This window comes from Oncorhynchus clarkii, chromosome 5 (assembly GCF_045791955.1).
Source record: "Oncorhynchus clarkii lewisi isolate Uvic-CL-2024 chromosome 5, UVic_Ocla_1.0, whole genome shotgun sequence".
Lineage (NCBI taxonomy): Eukaryota > Metazoa > Chordata > Actinopteri > Salmoniformes > Salmonidae > Oncorhynchus > Oncorhynchus clarkii.
Window position 1 is genome coordinate 14,027,544 of NC_092151.1, and position 21,411 is coordinate 14,048,954.

The 21,411-nt window shown below is 46.6% G+C and overlaps 1 protein-coding gene across 4 annotated transcripts in view; it reads left to right on the top strand.

Annotated features, from left to right (window-relative positions):
* The window catches only part of LOC139408389 (ral guanine nucleotide dissociation stimulator-like), a 100,049-nt gene that overhangs the window by 26,976 nt on the left and 51,662 nt on the right, over positions 1-21,411 (top strand). For all 4 annotated transcript variants that reach the window (XM_071152196.1, XM_071152195.1, XM_071152194.1 and 1 more), the window contains exon 2: positions 16,187-16,518. In XM_071152196.1, coding sequence (XP_071008297.1) covers positions 16,187-16,518 — 332 coding nt within the window. The remainder of the gene's footprint in view (positions 1-16,186; positions 16,519-21,411) is intronic.

Here is a 21,411-nt window from a genome sequence, read left to right on the forward strand (position 1 = left end):
TTGCCTTGATGACATTTTTTGCACACCTTGGACCTCAACAAGCTTCATGAGGTAGTCTTGTTAGAAGGTCATTTGTGGAGTTTCTTTCCTTCTTAGCATTTGAGCCAATCAGTTGTGTTGTCACAAGGTAGGGGGGTATTCAGAATATAGCCCTATTTGGTAAAATACCAAGTCCATATGTAACAATATAACTTTAGACAGTCTCCTCGCCCATACCCGGGCGCGAACCAGGGACCCTCTGCACACATCAACAACAGTCACCCACAAAGCATCGTTACACAAAAGCCACGGCCCTTGCAGAGCAAGGGGAACTACTACTTCAAGGTCTCAGAGCAAATGACGTCATCGATTGAAATGCTATTTATCGTGCACCACCGCTAACTAGCTAGCCGTTTCACATCCGTTACACATATTATGGCAAGAACAGCTCAAATAAGTAAAGAGTAACGACATTCCATCATTACTTTAATTTATGAAGGTCAGTCAATCCGGATAATTTCAAGAACTTTGAACGTTTCTTCAAGTGCAGTCGCAAAAACCATCAAGCTCTATGATGAAATTGGCTCTCATGAGGACCACCACAGGAAAGGTAGACCCAGAGTTCCCTCTGCGGTAGAGGATAAATTCATTCGAGTTACCAGACTCAGAAATAAATAAAAACCCAAATGATGTCAAGTAACAGACATCTCAACATCAACCGTTCAGAGGAGACTGTGTGAATCAGGCCTTCATGGTCAAATTGCTGCAAAGAAACCACTACTAAAGGACACCAATAATAATAAGAGACTTGCTTGGGCCAAGAAACACGAGCAATGAACATTAGACCGGTGGAAATCTGTCCTTTGGTCTGATGAGTCCAAATTTGAGATTTTTGGTTCCAACCGCTGTGTCTTTGTGAGACGCAGAGTTGGTGAACAGATGATATGCGCATGTGTAGTTCCCATCGTGAAGCATGGAGGAGGAGGTGTGATGGTGTGGGGGTGTTTTGCTGGTGAGACTGTCTGTGATTTATTTAGAAGTCTAGGCACACTTAACCAGCATGGCAACCACAGCATTCTGCAGCGTTTCGCCATCCCATCTGGTTTGCGCTGTTTTTCAACAGGGCAATGACCCAACACACCTCCAGGCTGTGTATGGGCTATTTGACCAAGAAGGAGAGTGACAGAGTGCTGCATCAGATGACCTGGCCTCCACAATCACCTGACCGCAACCCAACTGAGATGGTTTGGGATGAGTTGGACCGCAGAGTGATGGAAAAGCAGCCAACATGTACTCAGCATATTTAGGAAATCCTTCAAGACTGTTGTAATAGCCTTCCAGAGTGTGCAAAGCTGTCATCAAGGCAAACGGTAGCTACTTTGAAGAATCTTGAATATAAAATATATTTTGATTTATTTAACATCATTCCATATGTTTTATTTCATAGTTTTGATGTCTTCACTATTATTTTACAATGTAAAAATAAAGAACCCTTGAATGAGGGTGTGTGGGCAGGGGATGTGGCTGTGTGTGCACTCTGTCGACAGCTGTGTGTGTGAGTCACTACAGCTTTCTAATTCTCTCTCCTGGCTCCAAGGCGGCAATAAGATCAGGGGTTTTCTAAAGCTCAGACAGGTCAGACTGCCTCCAACCCACAGCCTCTCTGGTGTCCAATCTCCGTGTACGGGGTTGAAATCCTTCAACTCCACACTCTTCCCCTATTATAACCAATTAACTAAAATAACCAGAGAAAAAAACTGGATGGGTTTGGGAGAAGCAACATGTATTGAAGTAGTCTCATACTGAAATATATTTTATGTCTGTGGGGGAAATAATGCCTCTTAAATGACTGAAACGTTCCTGTTTAGTAATGACCTTTTGTGAGTAGTGTGTGACTGTGAAGCGTGTCGTCCATCCATGGATCTTCGAAATCTTTGTTAGAATAATTTTCTTTGTTCAAGTCTTCTCCATCGTGTAGTTCTGGAGGGGGGTCGGGGAGAGTTGGCTAGCTGAATAACTCCACTGCTGCTTGTCCTTTGGGAAAATAATGGCCTCAGCTGAATTTTACATCTGCTGTTTCATTGAGCAACAACTATACTTCCTCCACCCATACTGTACTGTACAAAATCAGAGGACGCTTGAGCGAGAGCAACTGGTAAATTTCGTGCCAGGCTCTTAGTTATAGTGTGCTGGCAGAAGGAAACAGGTGTATCGTGTTCAATGACACACTCTGTAGCCATATCTTATGGCCCTAAATCACCAGCAAAACTTGGTCAAAGAGGAGAATAGAAAGTGACCACACTGATTACTCTCTGCTTGAAGTAGTCTGTGCATTAGGAATGGAGGTGTAGTAGTTTGGACTGAATATTACCTGAACGATAGGGAATTCAATTAAACCTTGAATACAGTATTTAGCCAGTAGTAGAGATGTAGGATCTTACCTGGACCTGTATTGGTGCAGCAAAATAATTCTGCAGCGTTAGGATTTGAACGTTTTGTCTATAATGTTGCGTGATCGGTGGTTAGGCTATTAGTGATGGCTGTTTAACAGTCTGATAGCCTTGAGACTGAAATACGGCTTCTGTCTCAGTCCCAGCTTTGATGCACCTGTACTGATCTCGCCTTCTGGATGATAGCGGGGTAGACTCGGGTGGTTGTTGCCCTGGTTGTTGTCCTTGTCCTGGAGGGCAGGTAGTTTGCCCCCGGTGATGTGTTGTGCAGACTGCACCACCCTCTGGAGAGCCTTGTGGTTGTGGGCGGTGCAGTTGCTGTACCAGGCGGTGATACAGCCCAACAAGGTGCTATCAATTGTGCATCTGAAAAAGGTTTGGGAGAGTTTTGGGTGACAAGCTCAATTTCTTCAGCCTCCTGAGGTTGAAGAGGCACTGTTGCTGTTGCTCCTTCTTCACCACACTGTCTGTGTGGGTGGACCATTTCAGTTTGTCCTTGATGTGTATGCCGAGGAACATAGTTGTTTTCCAATAAACTAACAGAATGGTTTTGAGTAGGCTACTCTAGATTCCATATGGACTCCGCTCGCACGCATTTCAGAACTGTTCAAGAATAAGACAGGTGTGTGTGTGCCCTGCGGGTAGTCAAGAATAAGACAGGTGTGTGTGCCCTGCGGGTAGTCAAGAATAAGACAGGTGTGTGTGCCCTGCGAGTAGTCAAGAATAAGACAGGTGTGTGTGCCCTGCGGGTAGTCAAGAATAAGACAGGTGTGTGTGCCCTGCGGGTAGTCAAGAATAAGACAGGTGTGTGTGCCCTGCGAGTAGTCAAGAATAAGACAGGTGTGTGTGCCCTGCGGGTAGTCAAGAATAAGACAGGTGTGTGTGCCCTGCGGGTAGTCAAGAATAAGACAGGTGTGTGTGCCCTGCGGGTAGCTGTAAACAAAGATACTGAATACACATTGCTTAAACAGATTAGATTTGATTGTAGTTTCCATTATACTATAATGATAATATTACAGACCATAGAGATCTTCACGGTAAAAACATTTTGTTCATCCAGCATGTAGACACAGTGGGACGTAGGTCTCGGCTGACACATTCTTTCCACGGCCAACTTTCCCTCCAATAAACACAAATAGACCAAATCGAGAAGGAAAAAGAAGTGACCAGCCAGTCACTCTATTTGAGCAATTTACGTGTTCAACCTACTTTTCAGTACTTCTCAGTCTGCAAGAGATATAGTCCTAGACCATAGTGTGTTGAAATGGTTTGCCTTGGCCTGTCATGTACATTTTAGTAGTTCATGGAAAGGGAAATATTAACACACATACAACAACATCCATGTCTCTCAGGTGCTTACTGTATACCATTATTTCGTAAACAGAAAAAAACACTAAACTGTGTCACACATAGCAGAGGTCTGTTAAGACGTCTGCATGCTTCCTATCCGGAACAGTTAATGCATATATTATGACGACATTTTGTGATGTTTTGGTTTTTGGCAATGGTTTTTTCGACTGTACGTGCACACACAAACATTTCTCGAGGCAAGCCCAAGTTCGGAGCCGAAGTCTACGCCCCTACGTCGGTCATTGGTCAACAGTAGGGATTCTTCAGTGAAGTGTTTGTTTTTTATTCAGCGATAGACAACTCATTTTCATTCACACTTTTTCACTTGAGAAATACTGCACCAAACATCTTAGTTAGATGTAAAATTACGCAACTAAGATCTCCTCTGCAAAAAATATATAATTATTGACAGATTTCTTGAGTTATCTTAGATTCCTTCTGACTATTTTGAAGAAGTGTATACTGGCTACGGCGTCTCAAGATGGACAAACAGCACTTTTGCCGCTTTTTCATATTTTTCAGGCGAAGGTCTTTTAAGGGAGTATGCGAGTACACTGAAGCCCCCTGTCTCGATAACCATCCGTAGTCAATAGGTCTACATTATGTTTTGAAGAAACAAAATTATTTTAGCCTTGGCTGAGTCCCTGTTTCTGAAATCCCAAACTGACAATATATAAATCTATTCTATATCTTCCTCTAAATGCAGAGGATGACACGAGGCTATCGAACAAGCATGGTGTTTGTCTCATGATTCCTGTTGATCAAGGTGGGGATCAATCCCCGAGCTGACAAGGTAAAAATCTGTCGTTCTGCCCCTGAACAAGGCAGTTAACCCACTGTTCCTAGGTCGTCATTGTAAATAAGAATTTGTTCTTAACTGACTTGCCTAGTTAAACAAAGGTAAAATATATATTTTTTTAAAGGCACGGAGTGGCACATTTTCAGCTTGGCATTTTGGGAATCTGCATGCGTGTATCACCAATGCTGGTCACGTGCCTGGAGAGTGGCGGTACTGTGCCTTCATCTAATCCATCCAACTCTTAATCCTGTTAGTTGATTAAGGCTAATCAGTCTTCTCACTCCAGGGCACTCGCCGCATACACACACCACTGCAAACCAAACACACAAGCTCCTCTTTGGCCTTCAAGAACCATCGAGAGAGCCAGCTTCTGCTGGGTGGCTTTTTCATGTTAGTATTATATTTTGTTTTCGTCTGCAAATTGACTGTGAGTTTGAGGCAAGAATTTCAGGCCGTTTATCTCATTTCTGTAAAATAGAACAGACATTTTCAAAGAATGGTTTGTTTGACGCATGCCTGTTTTATGTTTTCTTTGGTCCTCTAGAAAGCGGAGAATGTTACATTATGGCATTTCTGTCAAATTGAATGTCTCCCAACACTCACTTTATAGACCCTATTCGGCCTTTTCACTAGACATATAAATCCTCTCTGTGACCCTCAGTGAAAGTGAAGGCCCTCCCTTCCTACCACAGTCCTAATACCCTCATTGTGATTAGCTAACTTCTATGTCAGGTCCCCTCTTCGATTTTAAAAGACAGGCCTCTCATACCCAATTCGTCTTACACCACTTTCTCATTGGGTTTAGCTCAAGACATTCTGAAGATACATTTTATCAGATGCTCTTAACTGCTCCCGTGCTCCCGATTTTTCACCTAGTTGGCTTGAGGATTTGAACCAACAACCTTTTGGTTACTGGCCCATTGCTCTTAACCACTAAGCTACCTGCACACTCACTCTCCACGCCTGTCTTGAGGCCATAAAAGCAGATGGTGTTCAACTTCAGGCCCAGTTGTAGCTTTGATACCTCTGGAGATGTATTGATCCTTGACTGTCTGTATTCAGTGTTTTCCTGGAAACCCAATACCTGCCTTCTCCCATCTGATAGTGTGTGAGTGGTTGTGTAATCGTAGGATATTGAGCCAGTCTGGGTTTGAGAGAGGCTTCCCCAGAATCCTGTAAACACTCTGTCTCCACGTGTCTGTTTCCTTCTACCTACATTCTCCAACAGTCCCTCTCTTAATCTCTCCTCCCTCTCTTTTCATCCATTTTCCTCCCTCATTCTCCATGTCCCTCCCTCTTTCTGCCCTTCCTTTTAACCTTCCACTAGGAAATTCAATTAAGATGCTCCCAGCGAAGGCTATCAGATCGATTCCACTCATCTACAGTTGATGATGTCATGCATCCAGCACTACTACTTAATTCCTTGTTATCCTTAAACATAAACATAACATTAAACATAGCCATAAACAATAACATGATGTTCTTCTAGGTCACAGCACTAAAGCGAAACGTATTTACGTGATTAGACGCCAAAGAGTCCGGGTCGTTAAAATGGCTCAGGGAATGCAGGGCGAGCCGAACTTCACTGTTCAAAACACTGGATGAGATTACTCTGCTGTTGGGTTAGAACGGTTGAAAAAGGTTTTGAATACCTCAAAAGTAATTCAGGATAAGGCTTTAGTTTCAGAAAGATTCAAAGCGTTATTGAATGTCTTTTAAGGTTCTGCTTTTATTATAAATGCTACGTCATTCTTCTTATGGTCAGGTCAGCTTTTTGTCATTTCTGTATTGCTTTGATATTTTCAGTTTGAAACTCCTGTGTTAGCTCTTGCAGATGAGAAAAATAACACTGTTGTTAAGCCTGTTCTAGTATGTTCTATAGGTCATGCCTATAGATAAGGACCCAAACAGCTGAATGTAGTTGTTACCTTATCCTTAGGTCATAGGATCAGGGAGTTAATGGATTGCATATCACAACACATTGACAGCATTACATCTTTTTCTAGGTCATATAAAGAAAAGGGAACATCTCTATGTTTTGGCTGGTAGTTTTGGTTTTGTGCTGTGGTGGAAAAAGTACCCAATTGTCATACTTGAGTAAAAGTATAGATACCTTTTTAATAGAAAGCTCCTCAAGTAAATGTGAAAGTCAACTGGTAAAATACTACTTCAGTAAAAGTCTAAAAGTATTTGGTTTTAAATATACTTTAGTATCAAAAGTAAATGTAATTGCTAAAGTATACCTAAATATCAGAAGTAAATGTATAAATCATTTAAAATTCCTTATATTAAGCAAAGCACAGTACTTTACACCACTGGTTTTGTGTGTATTCATTGTCGAGTTCTCTCCGATCAGAGGCCTATAGTTCAGACATGACAAACCAAAGCAGAGTCTGCCCGGCACGGAGTCTGATAGACACAGAGCTCCTTGTGTTGTCGTCACGGCATTGTTGTATTATCGATTGAGAGAACACTGAACAGCATTGAATGACAAAAAGGGCTGGACAATAGAAGGGACAGTGATTTAGAGTTGAGAGAGAGAGGGGGGATTGATTTAGGGCAGTGAAAAGGAGTGAACGGGAGTGCTGCTATAGAGGAAAGGAGATGTGAGAGCAGGGTTTGAAGAGGGCAGAATTGCAGAGGGATGTGAATGGAGGCCATATTGTGGTGACAGGGCTCTCTAAAGGGAGACTGAGGCTCAAGCAGTACAGTACTACAGCTGCACATCTGGACCCCATCAGGCCTAGTTCTTTATCTCCCTGTTGCCCCTTTAAACGTCCACCCCCGCAGAGCTCTGGCAGCCAGAGCTAGGTGTTGATTTACGGCCATTGAGAGAACATAATCATTTCAAAAACAAGTTTACGTTACGCTCAATCTGATTATCAGCCGGAAAAGATGACTCTTAAGTCTGGGGGAATTTACGGAACAGGACAAAATATTTGCTAGCAATATGAAAATGTAAAATAAAGATTGGTCAACCCTGTGGTACCCCTTTCCCCCTTAGTTACTTCCAGTCCTCATTCCTCTCCTCCATATTGTCATAGTAAAGTGCGACAGTGTTATTCTTACAGATTCCTGCACAGAGGAATGTGTGTGTCTGACCCAAAACAGAAGACGCAGGCTAGCAGCACACAGTGTTGTCTCCAATATTATCCTATTATCTTACACCTTCCCAGTCATAGCCACAGCAATGAAAGAACTTGACCTTCTTCACCGACACCAAACAAAGGAGGGTGAAACACAAAGACCCAACCTTGGGCTTGCTCCGGTTAGATATCCAATGGCCAGTCTGTGCTGTTTTAAAGGGAGTTCACTTCTGGTGATAGCATTACTCCTCCATGCTAACACTGGTCTAATAAATTGTTTTTGCGTGGGTGTCTTTGCAGACAGACTCGCTCCTTTGGTCAGCTACAGATTGACAGTATCAATCCTTTCAAACCTAACTCCCACTGCTAAGAAGACTGATGGTGCCTTTTGGGTGAAATAAATACAGAGAGGATTTTCAGAGAGCCCAACTTTTCAGGTCTCTGTAAGCAAACGGGCACTAACACCCTCTTTTATTTATTCTACATTGCTGAAGTATTGATTTGGAATATTGCGTGCCAAATCATTTTAACTAGCCCAAAATACATAAATGAGGACAAAACAAGAGTTGTCATAACAGACTGAGATGAGCCTAGGGTCCTCACAGGACTTTAGAGATGTCACAGCAGACGCCACCGGCATTAGCCACCAGCATTAGCCACCAGCATTAGCCCTTTGCCAAATAACTTCCCCTCTCTATTGCTCTCCTTACTCTCTCTCTGGCCTTCTCCTCCACATATCTTCTGTAGCATTCTAAAACCAAGAATTGATTCCATTAATGATACTTTGCCCACCCATACTGTACATTCTACACGTACCTGGATGGATAGTAGAAGGAGTGTCCTTATTATAACCACATTAATGCTGATTGGCTGACAGCCGTGGTATATCAGACCGTATACCATGGGTATGACAAACATGTATTTTTACTGCTCTAATTATGTTGGTAACCAGTTTTTAATAGCAATAAGGTGTTTGTGTTATATTGCCAATATACCACAGCCTAGGGGCGTTGCGACGTACCTAAGAATAGCCCTTAGCCGTGGTATATTGGACATATACCACACCCCCTTGGACCTTAGCTTAATTATAGCAACCATAAAGTAATCCTGAGAGACTTGGCTGAATGAGAAAAGGAGAGAGGAGGGATTGAATGTGGCAGCCGTGGAGGGACTGAAGGCAAGATATAAACAATCGCCCGGGCCGATCAGAGATCTAAGTGGCACATGATATCATCGCTTCACTTCAAGGGCCATCAGGGTTCGCGAGAAGGGGGGTAGAGAGTGACTGTTGGCCACTGAGACATCAGTCTCTGGCAGGGAGGGCTGTTCTGTCCCCGACACACACCCCCTTGTTTGGTTTTTGGTTCAGTCCATTCGTAGGTTGGGTGTAAGTGTAGTAATGTTAGGGTGATGTTGGCAAGAGGCATTCCAAAAATGTGTCCCAAAATGCAATCCCTAACCTTAAGTTAGGATGAAGTTAGCCAGCTAACTTAGATAAATGTTCAGATATAGCTCTTGATAGTTTTCTGGTTCATTAATAAAAGCACAACTTTCATATTGTTTTTTGTTGGGAGTGTTGAGTCAGTTATAGCATCCCAAAATATGAAGTTATTTCACAATAGGAAAGTTAGGGCCAATGAATTGATTCTGTGTTGTGACATACCCCAAAGGACAAAGTATGTGGCTCTAAAATAAATACATACAGTGCCTTCGGAAAGTATTCAGACCTCTTGACTTTTTCCACATTTTGTTAGGTTAGGTCAGAGCAAAAACCAAGTCATGAGTGAGAAGGAATTGTCTGTAGAGCTCAGAGACAGGATTGTGTCGAGGCACAGATCTGGGTAAGGCTACCAAAATATTTCTGGGGCATTTGAAGGTCCCCAAGAGCACAGTGACCTCCATCATTCTTAAATGGTAGAAGTTTGGAACCGCCAAGACTCTTCCTAGAGCTGGCCGCCTGGCCAAACTGAGCATTTGGGGGAGAAGGGCCTTGGTCAGGGAGGTGACCAAGAACCCATTGGTCACTCTGACAGAGCTCAAGAGTTCCTCTGTGGAGATGGGAGAACCTTTCAGAAGGACAACCATCTCTGCAGCACTCCACAAATCAGGCCTTTATGGTAGAGTGGCCAGATGGATGCCACTCCTCAGTAAAAGGCACATGACAGCCTGGAGTTTGCCAAAAGGCACCTATAGACTCTCAGACCATGAGAAACAAGATTCTCTGATGAAACCAAGATTGAATACTTTGACCTGAATGCCAAGCATCACTACTGGAGGAAACCTTAAAATCCAATAACATTTTATTGGTCACATACACATGGTTAGCAGATGTTATTGCGAGTGTAGTGAAATACTTGTAGACCTGGCACCATCCCTACGGTGAAGCATGGTGGTGGCAGCATCATGCTGTGGGGATGTTTTTCTGCGGCCAGGACTGGGAGACTAGCCAGGATCAAGGCAAAGATGAACAGAGCAATGTACTCGATTAAAAACCTGCTCCAGAGCGCTCAGGACCTCAGACTGAGGCAAAGGTTCACCTTCCAACAGGACAATGACCCTAAGCACACAGCCAAGACAACGCAAGAGTGGCTTCGGGACAAGTCTCTGAATGTCCTTGAGTGGCACAGCCCGGACTTGAACCAGATCGAACATCTCTGTAGAGACCTGAAAATAGCCGTGCAGCGACACTCCCCATCCAATCTGACAGAGCTTGAGAGGATCTGCAGAGAAGAATGGGAGAAACTCCCCAAATACAGGTATGCCAAGCTTGTAGCATCATACCCAAGAAGACTCTATGCTGTAATCGCTGAGTAAAGGGTCTGAATCCTTATATAAATGTGATATTTTAGTTTTTTATAATTTTGCAATAATTTCTTCATGTGTTTTTGCTTCATCGTTATGGGTTATTGTGTGTAGATTGATGAGGGAAAAAAAACGTTTTAGAATAAGGCTGTAACGTAACAAAATAGGGAAAAAGTCAAGGGGTCTGAATACTTTCTGAAGGCTCCATATATAAACAAAATGTTTCTCAAAAAACTAACTATTTTGACAATGTTATGATAACATGGTCTTTTCCACCACCAGTGCAGTCACATTTGTTGCAAGCTGTTTTCTGTATAGTTTGGGCAGGTTTTTGTCCTGTTTTCTTTCCAGTGCTATTTGGTCTGCAAGTGCAGGGATTTGTGTGCCTGTGTGTAGGAAACTGGGTACTTGAGCTGATGAACACTCTTAAGAAACACACAAACATTTGCACACACACACACACAAACAATTTTAGACTAATGGGGATTACACTCAGTGTGTGTGTGCATACTTGTGTGTTCTATGAGTGTTCGTGTTACGTGCACGAGCCCCATTGTGGTTATGCTTCCAGATTACATTGAGGGAAAGGAACCAGGTGAAGCTTGGAGTGAATAGAAACTTTAGAAGGAAGAGAAAGAAAGAAAGATGTGGACAGTGTCTTACAGAGGGAAGAGAAAGAAAGCGATGTGGACAGAGAAGAGAGACTATTTCCAGATGTGTCTTACAGAGGGAGAGAGGAGATAATTAGGGAGGGGAAGAGAAGGAGAGGAGAAAAGAAGGAGGGAGAGGGGGAGTGAGTGGTCAAAACACAGCTGTCTGGCTTTCTAGACTTACAGGAACATTGCAACAACAAGGGAAATCCGTATAGTGTCCTTATCGAAACACTTCCTTACAGGAAGTTAATACTCTAACAGCATTTTGTTATTTACATTTGGTGGATTGCATCATGGGCTAAAACTCAACAAAACATACACTAGTGGTTTGAATTGGCACCTAAACAAAGTTTGCTCAGTGTCAACATGGATCCTTTCATGTGTCCATTACACCACCCTGTTGCATGTTGCTACCCATCCATTCACCATCCATCTGTCCCTTCGTGTGTTTCCCTTTAAGTCCAGAGGAAGGATGTCATCCCTCTCTCTTGCCCTAGTACAGGACACACACACACCACTTGTCAGTGCTGATGAAGTAGACAAATGCAGACAGGCATAAGAGATTCTCATTACTAGAGCCATGAGTGTGTGTGCAGTGTGTGTCTGTGAGGTCCCGTCTTCCCATCTCACCCCCCTCTTTTAAGTCCCCGCAGAGCAGAGAGAAGTGCCTAAACTTCAAGCCTCCACTTGTAACCCCCCTGGGAAGTCTGTGTGTGTGAGAGAGAAAGAGAAACCTTCCTGGAATAGGCCACAATAACCCCCAGAATGGTCTCACATCAGCACAACTTTGTCTTAGTACCACACACACACACACACACTGATTATACAGTACACATGCACAAAGGTCCTTATTCCCTTTAGTTAACATCCTGTTCCCCTTACTCCCTTTGTCTGCCCTCTTTCCTTTTCATCCTCTGTCTATTCCCCCCCCCCTACCATCTCTCTCCCTCTCTCGATGGCAGCAGGCTGAGACGACAGGCTGAGACGGCCTGTGGAGCGCCAGTGGAATGTCTGTCTGTAAATAATAATAATGAGAGGAATCACACAAAAGAGACGGAGAGATTGAGAGATGGAGAGATAATGTCCAAGTAATCCAAACGCTTTCAGGGTTGTCAGTTTGTTGTAGTTACTAAGGAAAGTCAGTTGGTCATTGTGAATAATGTTCTGTGTGTTTCTGTGGTGCTGTGTGTGAGTAAGCCAATTCCAAGCTAACTGTGGGGTCCTAGCGATCTGGTGTCTCACCCACTGGAGCCTGTTGATTGACAACCGTTTCTTCATGTGCCTTTTCTTTGCCTGCAGTGGGTGTGTTTGTTTGTATGCAGGATCTCCCTTATGTTGTCATAGTGACGTCCTAAACAGACCATACATGTATGTGTAGGTAAGTGTAACCAGCTGTGGGTGTATCCTCACTGCATACATCCTATTCTGAAAGCAGTTGAAGCTCTTGACATACTCTCATATCCGGTACTCACGCACAGTCAGGGGAAGATCTGACTGACTGTAGGCACGTAAGGTACTACACACACACACACACACACAGACAGACACACAGACCCCTGTCTCCTGAACTAGGAAAGTCCCCTGACGGTTACTGCTATGTGTGTGTTAGACAGGAGGTTGGGGTTGAGGGGATAACAATACCATCCAATACGGAGCACTGGGCAATAACTTCTAACAGCTAACCGACATGGTTATGGAGACGAGGGGTGTTTTATGACCCTACTGTCACCCCAAGGGTAGACACACTGACATTTGGAACTTAGGAACCGCCTTTAAACATGCCAAAATGGAACGATCCATCTACTGTGGAGTGTGGACAGCCAGCAACATATTAGAGGAAATAAATGTAATAACAGGCAGATAGCTGCTTTTCAGAACAACGTTCTCTCAGACACACACACGCATTTTGTTCTTCTGTCCTCGTGGGGACCTAAATTCCATTCAAAATCCTATTTTCCCTAACATTAACCATAACCCTAAATCTAACCCTAAACCCAACCCCAATTCCTAAGCTTAAAATAGCCCTTGTCCTCATGGGGACATGGGGAAATGTACCCACGAGGGGGAATTTTCCTTGTTTTACTATCCTTGTGGGGACTTTGGGGGATTTTAGGTCACCACAGGGCTAGATGAACAAGACCACACACACACACACACACACACTGGAGTTGACAACTCTAACTCTCTGTGGAGTCAAAGTTATCTGGTGTGTGTTAGGTGACATGCCAGAACAGCCAGACAGGCCGGGGCCGGGACCAGACTACAGGGCAGACAGCCAGACAGCGTCTTCACTCTCTCTCTCCCTCTAGCTGACAGCGTCTTCACTCTCTCTCTCCCTCTAGCTGACGGCGTCTTCACTCTCTCTCCCTCTAGCTGACGGCGTCTTCACTCATTCTCTCCCTCTAGCTGACAGCGTCTTCACTCATTCTCTCCCTCTAGCAGACAGCGTCTTCACTCTCTCTCTCCCTCTAGCTGACAGCATCTTCACTCATTCTCTCCCTCTAGCTGACAGCGTCTTCACTCTCTCTCTCCCTCTAGCTGACGGCGTCTTCATTCTCTCTCTCCCTCTAGCTGACGGCGTCTTCACTCTCTCTCTCCCTCTAGCTGACGGTGTCTTCACTCTCTCTCTCCCTCTAGCTGACGGCGTCTTCACTCTCTCTCCCTCTAGCTGACGGCGTCTTCACTCTCTCTACCTCTAGCTGACGGCGTCTTCACTCTCTCTCTCCCTCTAGCTGACGGCGTCTTCACTCTCTCTCTCCCTCTAGCTGACGGCGTCTTCACTCTCTCTCTCCCTCTAGCTGACAGCGTCTTCACTTCACTTTACCCACAACAACATTATTGTTCGCAAGGTAATGGTGAGCTTACAGAAAATAACATTACTGCCACAGTGTGACCAAATAAAAGTAGGTCATTCTATCAGAGAATTTTAGAACTCCTGCATCATCTTGTCACAGGAGGATTTGGTCTGGTTGCTGTGGCAGTCCAGTAACCGCAACAACAGACGTTGCGACAGTCTCATAGACTTTTTTCACGTCTGTGCATCAAGAAAACTGACAGTCGCAGCAACTTTCTACAGACATTCCACCGGAGTATAAATGAAATGTCGTTGTCACATTCTCATTGTCTACAGACATGTCTTTAGACCAAGTATAAACTGGCCTTAACATATCAAATTCTCCCAATCAAAATCTTGAATAAAGACTATGGTTAGTTTATTAGTAAAATTGTTACTGCTTGGCTAGAATAAAAGGATAAGATTGACCATCTTCGCTTTAGCATGTGAGATAAGTTCTGACCCATATAATAGCTCAAGGAGCGTATCAGTCATGAGACTGACTGTTTATATAGTCATAGACACCACAGCAGGATAACATCTGTTCTAAGATCAGCCCCTTGGCTGACACTGATACTGCATGTGCAACACAGCACAAGCTCACGTTTGGGTAAATATTTATACTACATGTTTTATGATATCTAATATTTTCCAGACGAGTTTCAGTCCGGCTCAAAACTTCCTCAACACGACCCAGAAAGGGAACGCAGGCTGTCTGCCTTCAACTTCAGACTGTTGACCCATCCGATTGCGTGGGTGTCCCCTATCCGTGGTTTAATGAAATTGCATAGTTGAATGAGTGTCTTGGCAGTGGCTTTTGACATTGTGATCAAAACTTTCCATTGTGAAAAGGGACACCGGCACAGTCAATCAGTGCAACCTCAGATAAATGCAATCATCAATTTATTTAAACCATTTTTAAGTGCTGTGAAACAAGTGCTGTGCTGGAAAGCCTAAAGCACTAGCAGCTACTTTAACAACTGGACTATTTTTAAAATATCACCCAGTGTGTCAGCAGGCAGTCATAATGTCCATCCTCTACAGCACAGCTGTTCGGTTCTCACTCTGTTTACGTCTGTCCGCTTCTGCTATCAGGCCTTATCCACATCCTGTATGCCATCCGATAAGAAGGCCGTGCTCTGTGCTCTGCCCTGTGTTGTGTTGTGCTGGTGAGGCGAGCAGCTGGCCGAGGAACCAAAAACTACTGGGAACATGTCGTGGCATAACGTTGCGTGCCAGAATTGTTTTTGGCCTGAGACTAAGGGGCTAGTTCAATTTTGAGTGTTCTTGCGTTGGACTAAAAATAACCCATATTGAACAAGTGGGTCACAGGATGATGGAGTGAGTATTGTTTGGCCAGACTGGTATGGGTGCAACAAATCAACAGAAGGAGAGGGACCAAAGGCGTTGTGATGGTCTGTCACTGGGAAATGGAGTTGTTATGGCCTAGACCAGAGGCAAATAAAATCAATTCCTTCTAAAACTGTCTCGCAATAATACCAATAACATGTGGCGGGGAATACTCCAATACTGTATTACACAGCAATAGTCTAATCAATGGTTATGTACTGTATTACACAGCAATAGTCTAATCAATGGTTATGTACTGTATTACACAGCAATAGTCTAATCAATGGTTATGTACTGTATTACACAGCAATAGTCTATTAATCAACGGTTATGTACTGTATTACACAGCAATAGTCTATTAATCAACGGTTATGTACTGTATTACACAGCAATAGTCTAATCAACGGTTATGTACTGTATTACACAGCAATAGTCTAATCAACGGTTATGTACTGTATTACACAGCAATAGTCTATTAATCAATGGTTATGTACTGTATTACACAGCAATAGTCTATTAATCAATGGTTATATGTACTGTATTACACAGCAATAGTCTATTGATCAATGGTTCTATGTACTGTATTACACAGCAATAGTCTATTAATCAGTGGTTCTATGTACTGTATTACACAGCAATAGTCTATTAATCAATGGTTCTATGTACTGTATTACACAGCAATAGTCTATTAATCAATGGTTCTATGTATTGCATCGTTCAATGTGTAACTAAAGTAAAAGCCAGCTCCAATCTTTTAGAGAAAAAGCTAAATTAGTATGGACCAGGCTTCATTTGGTTTTCACGTGTGTCATAGCCCCTGGAAGTAAAAAAGATTGAGTATCTAACCCTCTCTCTCTCTCTCTCTCGTGCCCTCTGTCTTCCAGAATACGACCCAGGAGATCGGTGAGGAGGTGGAGGACGGGGCGGTGTACACCATCACCCTGCGGAAGGTTCAGATGCTCCACCACCACCACCATCCTGGCCATCATAGTGGCGGCAGCGGGGCTAGTAAGGGCCAGCGCTGGCTGGGTGTAGAGACGGATGCGGCCCTCAGCCTGTATGAGACGTGCAAGGTGCGCACCATCAAGGCAGGCACGCTGGAGAAGCTGGTGGAGTACATGGTCCGGGGCAACGATTCCACCTACGTCACCATCTTCCTCTGCACCTACCGCTCCTTCACCTCCACCAAGCAGGTCCTGGACCTACTGCTCAACAGGTGAGTAGAGGGAGGGCGGAGAGACAGAGGGCGGGATAGATGGATGAATTGACAGATGGATGGATAGATCCATCGGTTGATTGGTGGAAGAATTATAGATGGATGGAAAAGCTGGGTGGATGGAGATACACATAAATGAGAGGATGGATGGGTCATTGAGTGGGTGAGTGGAAGGATGGGTGGGTGGGTGGGTGGAGGAGAAGATGGTTGGATGGTGGGTGGAGGAGAGGATGGGTGGATGAGAGGATGAGTGGATGGATGGATGAGAGGATGGATGGATGGATGGTGGGTGGAGGAGAGGATGGGTGGATGAGAGGATGGATGGATAGATAGATGGGTGGATGAGATGATGAGTGGATGGATGGATGAGAGGATGGGTGGGTGGATGAGAGGATGGATGGATGGGTGGGTGGATGGAGGAGAGGATGGGTGGGTGAAGGAGAGGATGGATGGATGGATGGATGGGTGGATGAGAGGATGGTGCGATGGATGGGTGGATGAGAGGATGGATGGGTGGGTGGAGGAGAGGATGGATGGGTGGGTGGATGAGAGGATGGATGAGTGGATGGATGGATGAGGGGATGGGTGGGTGGGTGGAGGAGAGGATGGATGGATGGGTGGAGGATAGGATGGATGGTGGGTGGAGGAGAGGATGGATGGATGGGTGGATGAGAGGATGGATGAGTGGATGGATGGATGAGGGGATGGGTGGGTGGGTGGGTGGAGGAGAGGATGGATGGTGGGTGGAGGAGAGGATGGATGGATGGATGGGTGATTGGATGGATGGATGAGAGTGGGTTAATGGATGGGTGGGTGGATGAGAGGATGGATGGATGGGTGGATGAGATGATGGGTGGGTGGATGAGAGGATGGATGGATGGTGGGTGGAGGAGAGGATGGATGGATGGGTGGATGAGAGGATGGATGGATAGGTGGGTGGGTGGGTGGGTGGAGGAGAGGATGGATGGATGGGTGGGTGGATGGAGGAGAGGATGGGTGGGTGAAGGAGAGGCTGGATGGATGGATGGATGGGTGGATGAGAGGATGGTGCGATGGATGGGTGGATGAGAGGATGGATGGGTGGGTGGAGGAGAGGATGGATGGGTGGGTGGAGGAGAAGATGGATGGGTGGGTGGATGAGGGGATGGGTGGGTGGGTGGAGGAGAGGATGGATGGATGGGTGGATGAGAGGATGGATGAGTGGATGGATGGATGAGGGGATGGGTGGGTGGGTGGGTGGAGGAGAGGATGGATGGTGGGTGGAGGAGAGGATGGATGGATGGATGGGTGATTGGATGGATGGATGAGAGTGGGTTAATGGATGGGTGGGTGGATGAGAGGATGGATGGATGGGTGGATGAGATGATGGGTGGGTGGATGAGAGGATGGATGGATGGTGGGTGGAGGAGAGGATGGATGGATGGGTGGATGAGAGGATGGATGGATAGGTGGGTGGGTGGGTGGGTGGAGGAGAGGATGGATGGATGGGTGGGTGGATGGAGGAGAGGATGGGTGGGTGAAGGAGAGGCTGGATGGATGGATGGATGGGTGGATGAGAGGATGGTGCGATGGATGGGTGGATGAGAGGATGGATGGGTGGGTGGAGGAGAGGATGGATGGGTGGGTGGAGGAGAAGATGGATGGGTGGGTGGATGAGGGGATGGGTGGGTGGGTGGAGGAGAGGATGGATGGATGGGTGGAGGATAGGATGGATGGTGGGTGGAGGAGAGGATGGATGGATGGGTGGATGAGAGGATGGATGAGTGGATGGATGGATGAGGGGATGGGTGGGTGGGTGGGTGGAGGAGAGGATGGATGGTGGGTGGAGGAGAGGATGGATGGATGGGTGATTGGAGGAGAGGATGGATGGATGAGAGTGGGTGAATGGATGGGTGGGTGGAGGAGAGGATGGATGGGTGGGTGGAGGAGAGGATGGATGGGTGGGTGGGGGAGAGGATGGATGGATGGGTGGGTGGATGAGAGGATGGATGGGTGGGTGGGGGAGAGGATGGATGGATGGGTGGGTGGATGAGAGGATGGGTGGATGAGAGGATGTATGGATGAGAGGATGGATGGATGGGTGGAGGAGAGAATGGATGGGTGGGTGGAGGAGAGGATGGATGGATGGGTGGGTGGATGAGATGATGGATGGATGGGTGGGTGGATGAGATGATGGATGGATGGGTGGGTGGATGAGAGGATAGGTGGGTGGATGAGAAGATGTATGGATGAGAGGGTGGAGGAGAGAATGGATGGGTTGGTGCGTGGATGGGTGGAGGAGAGAATGGATTGATAGATGGGAGGGTGGATGAGATGATGGATGGATGGGTGGGTGGATGAGAGGATAGGTGGGTGGATGAGAGGATGTATGGATGAGAGGATGGATGGATGGGTGGAGGAGAGAATGGATGGGTGGGTAGAGGAGAGAATGGATGGGTGGGTGGGTGGATGAGAGGATGGATGGGAGGGTGGATGAGAGGATGAGTGGGTGCGGGGTTGGGTGGGTGGAGGAGGGGATGGATGGATGGATGGGTGGAGGAGAGGATGGATGGATGGGTGGGTGGAGGAGAGGATGGATGGATGGGTGGATGAGAGGATGGATGGATGGATGGGTGGGTGGAGGAGAGGATGGGTGGATGAGAGGATGGATGGATGGGTGGGTGGATGAGAGGATAGGTGGGTGGATGAGAGGATGTATGGATGAGAGGATGGATGGATGGATGGATGGGTGGGTGGAGGAGAGAATAGATGGGTGGGTAGAGGAGAGAATGGATGGGTGGGTGGAGGAGAGGATGGATGGATGGGTGGGTGGATGAGAGGATGGATGGGAGGGTGGATGAGAGGATGAGTGGGTGCGGGTTTGGGTGGGTGGAGGAGAGGATGGATTGATGGATGGGTGGGTGGGTGGAGGAGAGGATGGATAGATGGGTGGGTGGAGGAGAGGATGGATGGATGGGTGGGTGGAGGAGAGGATGGATGGATGGATGGGTGGATGAGAGGATGGATGGATGGATGGGTGGGTGGAGGAGAGGATGGGTGGATGAGAGGATGGATGGGTGGGTGGAGGAGAGGATGGGTGGATGAGAGGATGGATGGATGAGAGGGTGGAGGAGAGAATGGATGGGTTGGTGCGTGGATGGGTGGAGGAGAGAATGGATTGATAGATGGGAGGGTGGATGAGATGATGGATGGATGGGTGGGTGGATGAGATGAGAGGATGTATGGATGGATGGATGGGTGGAGGAGAGAATGGATGGGTGGGTAGAGGAGAGCATGGATGGGTGGGTGGAGGAGAGGATGGATGGATGGGTGGGTGGAGGAGAGGATGGATGGATGGGTGGGTGGATGAGAGGATGGATGGGAGGGTGGATGGGTGGAGGAGAGAATGGATGGATGGGAGGGTGGATGGATGAGAGGATGGGTGGGTAGGTGGATGGAGGAGAGAATGGGTGGATGAGAGGATGGATGGATGGATTGGTGGTTGGAGGAGATACACATAAATGACTGGATGGGTGGTTGGAGGAGAGGATGGGTGGGTGGATGAGAGGATTGGTGGGTGGATGGCTGGAGGAGAGAATGAGTGGATGAGAGGATGGATGGGTGGATGGATAAATGGGTGGATGGGTGGGTGTGTGTATGGGTGGATGAGAGTATGGAAAATATGGATGGATGGAGATACACATAAACGACTCGATGAATCGATGGGTGGATGATTGGATGGGTGGGTGGATGGGTGGGTGGATGAGAGGATGGATGGATGGATGGGAGGATGGAGGACAGGATGGATGGGTGGGTGGAGGAGAGAATGGATGGGTGGGTAGAGGAGAGCATGGATGGGTGGGTGGAGGAGAGGATGGATGGATGGGTGGGTGGGTGGAGAGGATGGATGGATGGGTGGATGGATGGGAGGGTGGATGGGTGGAGGAGAGAATGGATGGATGGGAGGGTGGATGGATGAGAGGATGGGTGGGTGTGTGGATGGGTGGGTAGGTGGATGGAGGAGAGAATGGGTGGATGAGAGGATGGATGGATGGATTGGTGGTTGGAGGAGATACACATAAATGACTGGATGGGTGGTTGGAGGAGAGGATGGGTGGGTGGATGAGAGGATTGGTGGGTGGATGGCTGGAGGAGAGAATGAGTGGATGAGAGGATGGATGGGTGGATGGATAAATGGGTGGATGGGTGGGTGTGTGTATGGGTGGATGGGTGGATGAGAGTATGGAAAATATGGATGGATGGAGATACACATAAACGACTCGATGAATCGATGGGTGGATGATTGGATGGGTGGGTGGATGGGTGGGTGGATGAGAGGATGGATGGATGGATGGATGGGAGGATGGAGGACAGGATGGATGGGTGGGTGGAGGAGAGAATGGATGGGTGGGTGGGTGGATGAGAGGATGGGTGGGTGGGTGCGTGGATGGATGGATGGGAGGGTGGATGAATGGATGGGTGGATGAGAGGATGTATGGGTGGGTGGGTGGATGGATGGATGGGTGGGGGCATGGATGGGTGGAGGAGAGAATGGATGGATGGGAGGGTGGATGAATGGATGGGTGGATGAGAGGATGAGAGAATGGGTGGGTGGGTGGAGGAGAGGATGGGTGGGGACATGGATGGGTGGAGGAGAGAATGGATGGATGGAAGGGTGGATGAATGGATGGGTGGATGAGAGGATGAGAGAATGGGTGGGTGGGTGGAGGAGAGGATGGGTGGGTGGATGGATGGATGGGTGGGGACATGGATGGGTGGAGGAGAGAATGGATGGATGGGAGGGTGGATGAATGGATGGGTGGATGAGAGGATGGGTGGGTGTGTGGATGGATAGATGGGTGGATGGATAGATAGATGGATGAGAGGATGGAAATCTGGGTGGATGGAGATACA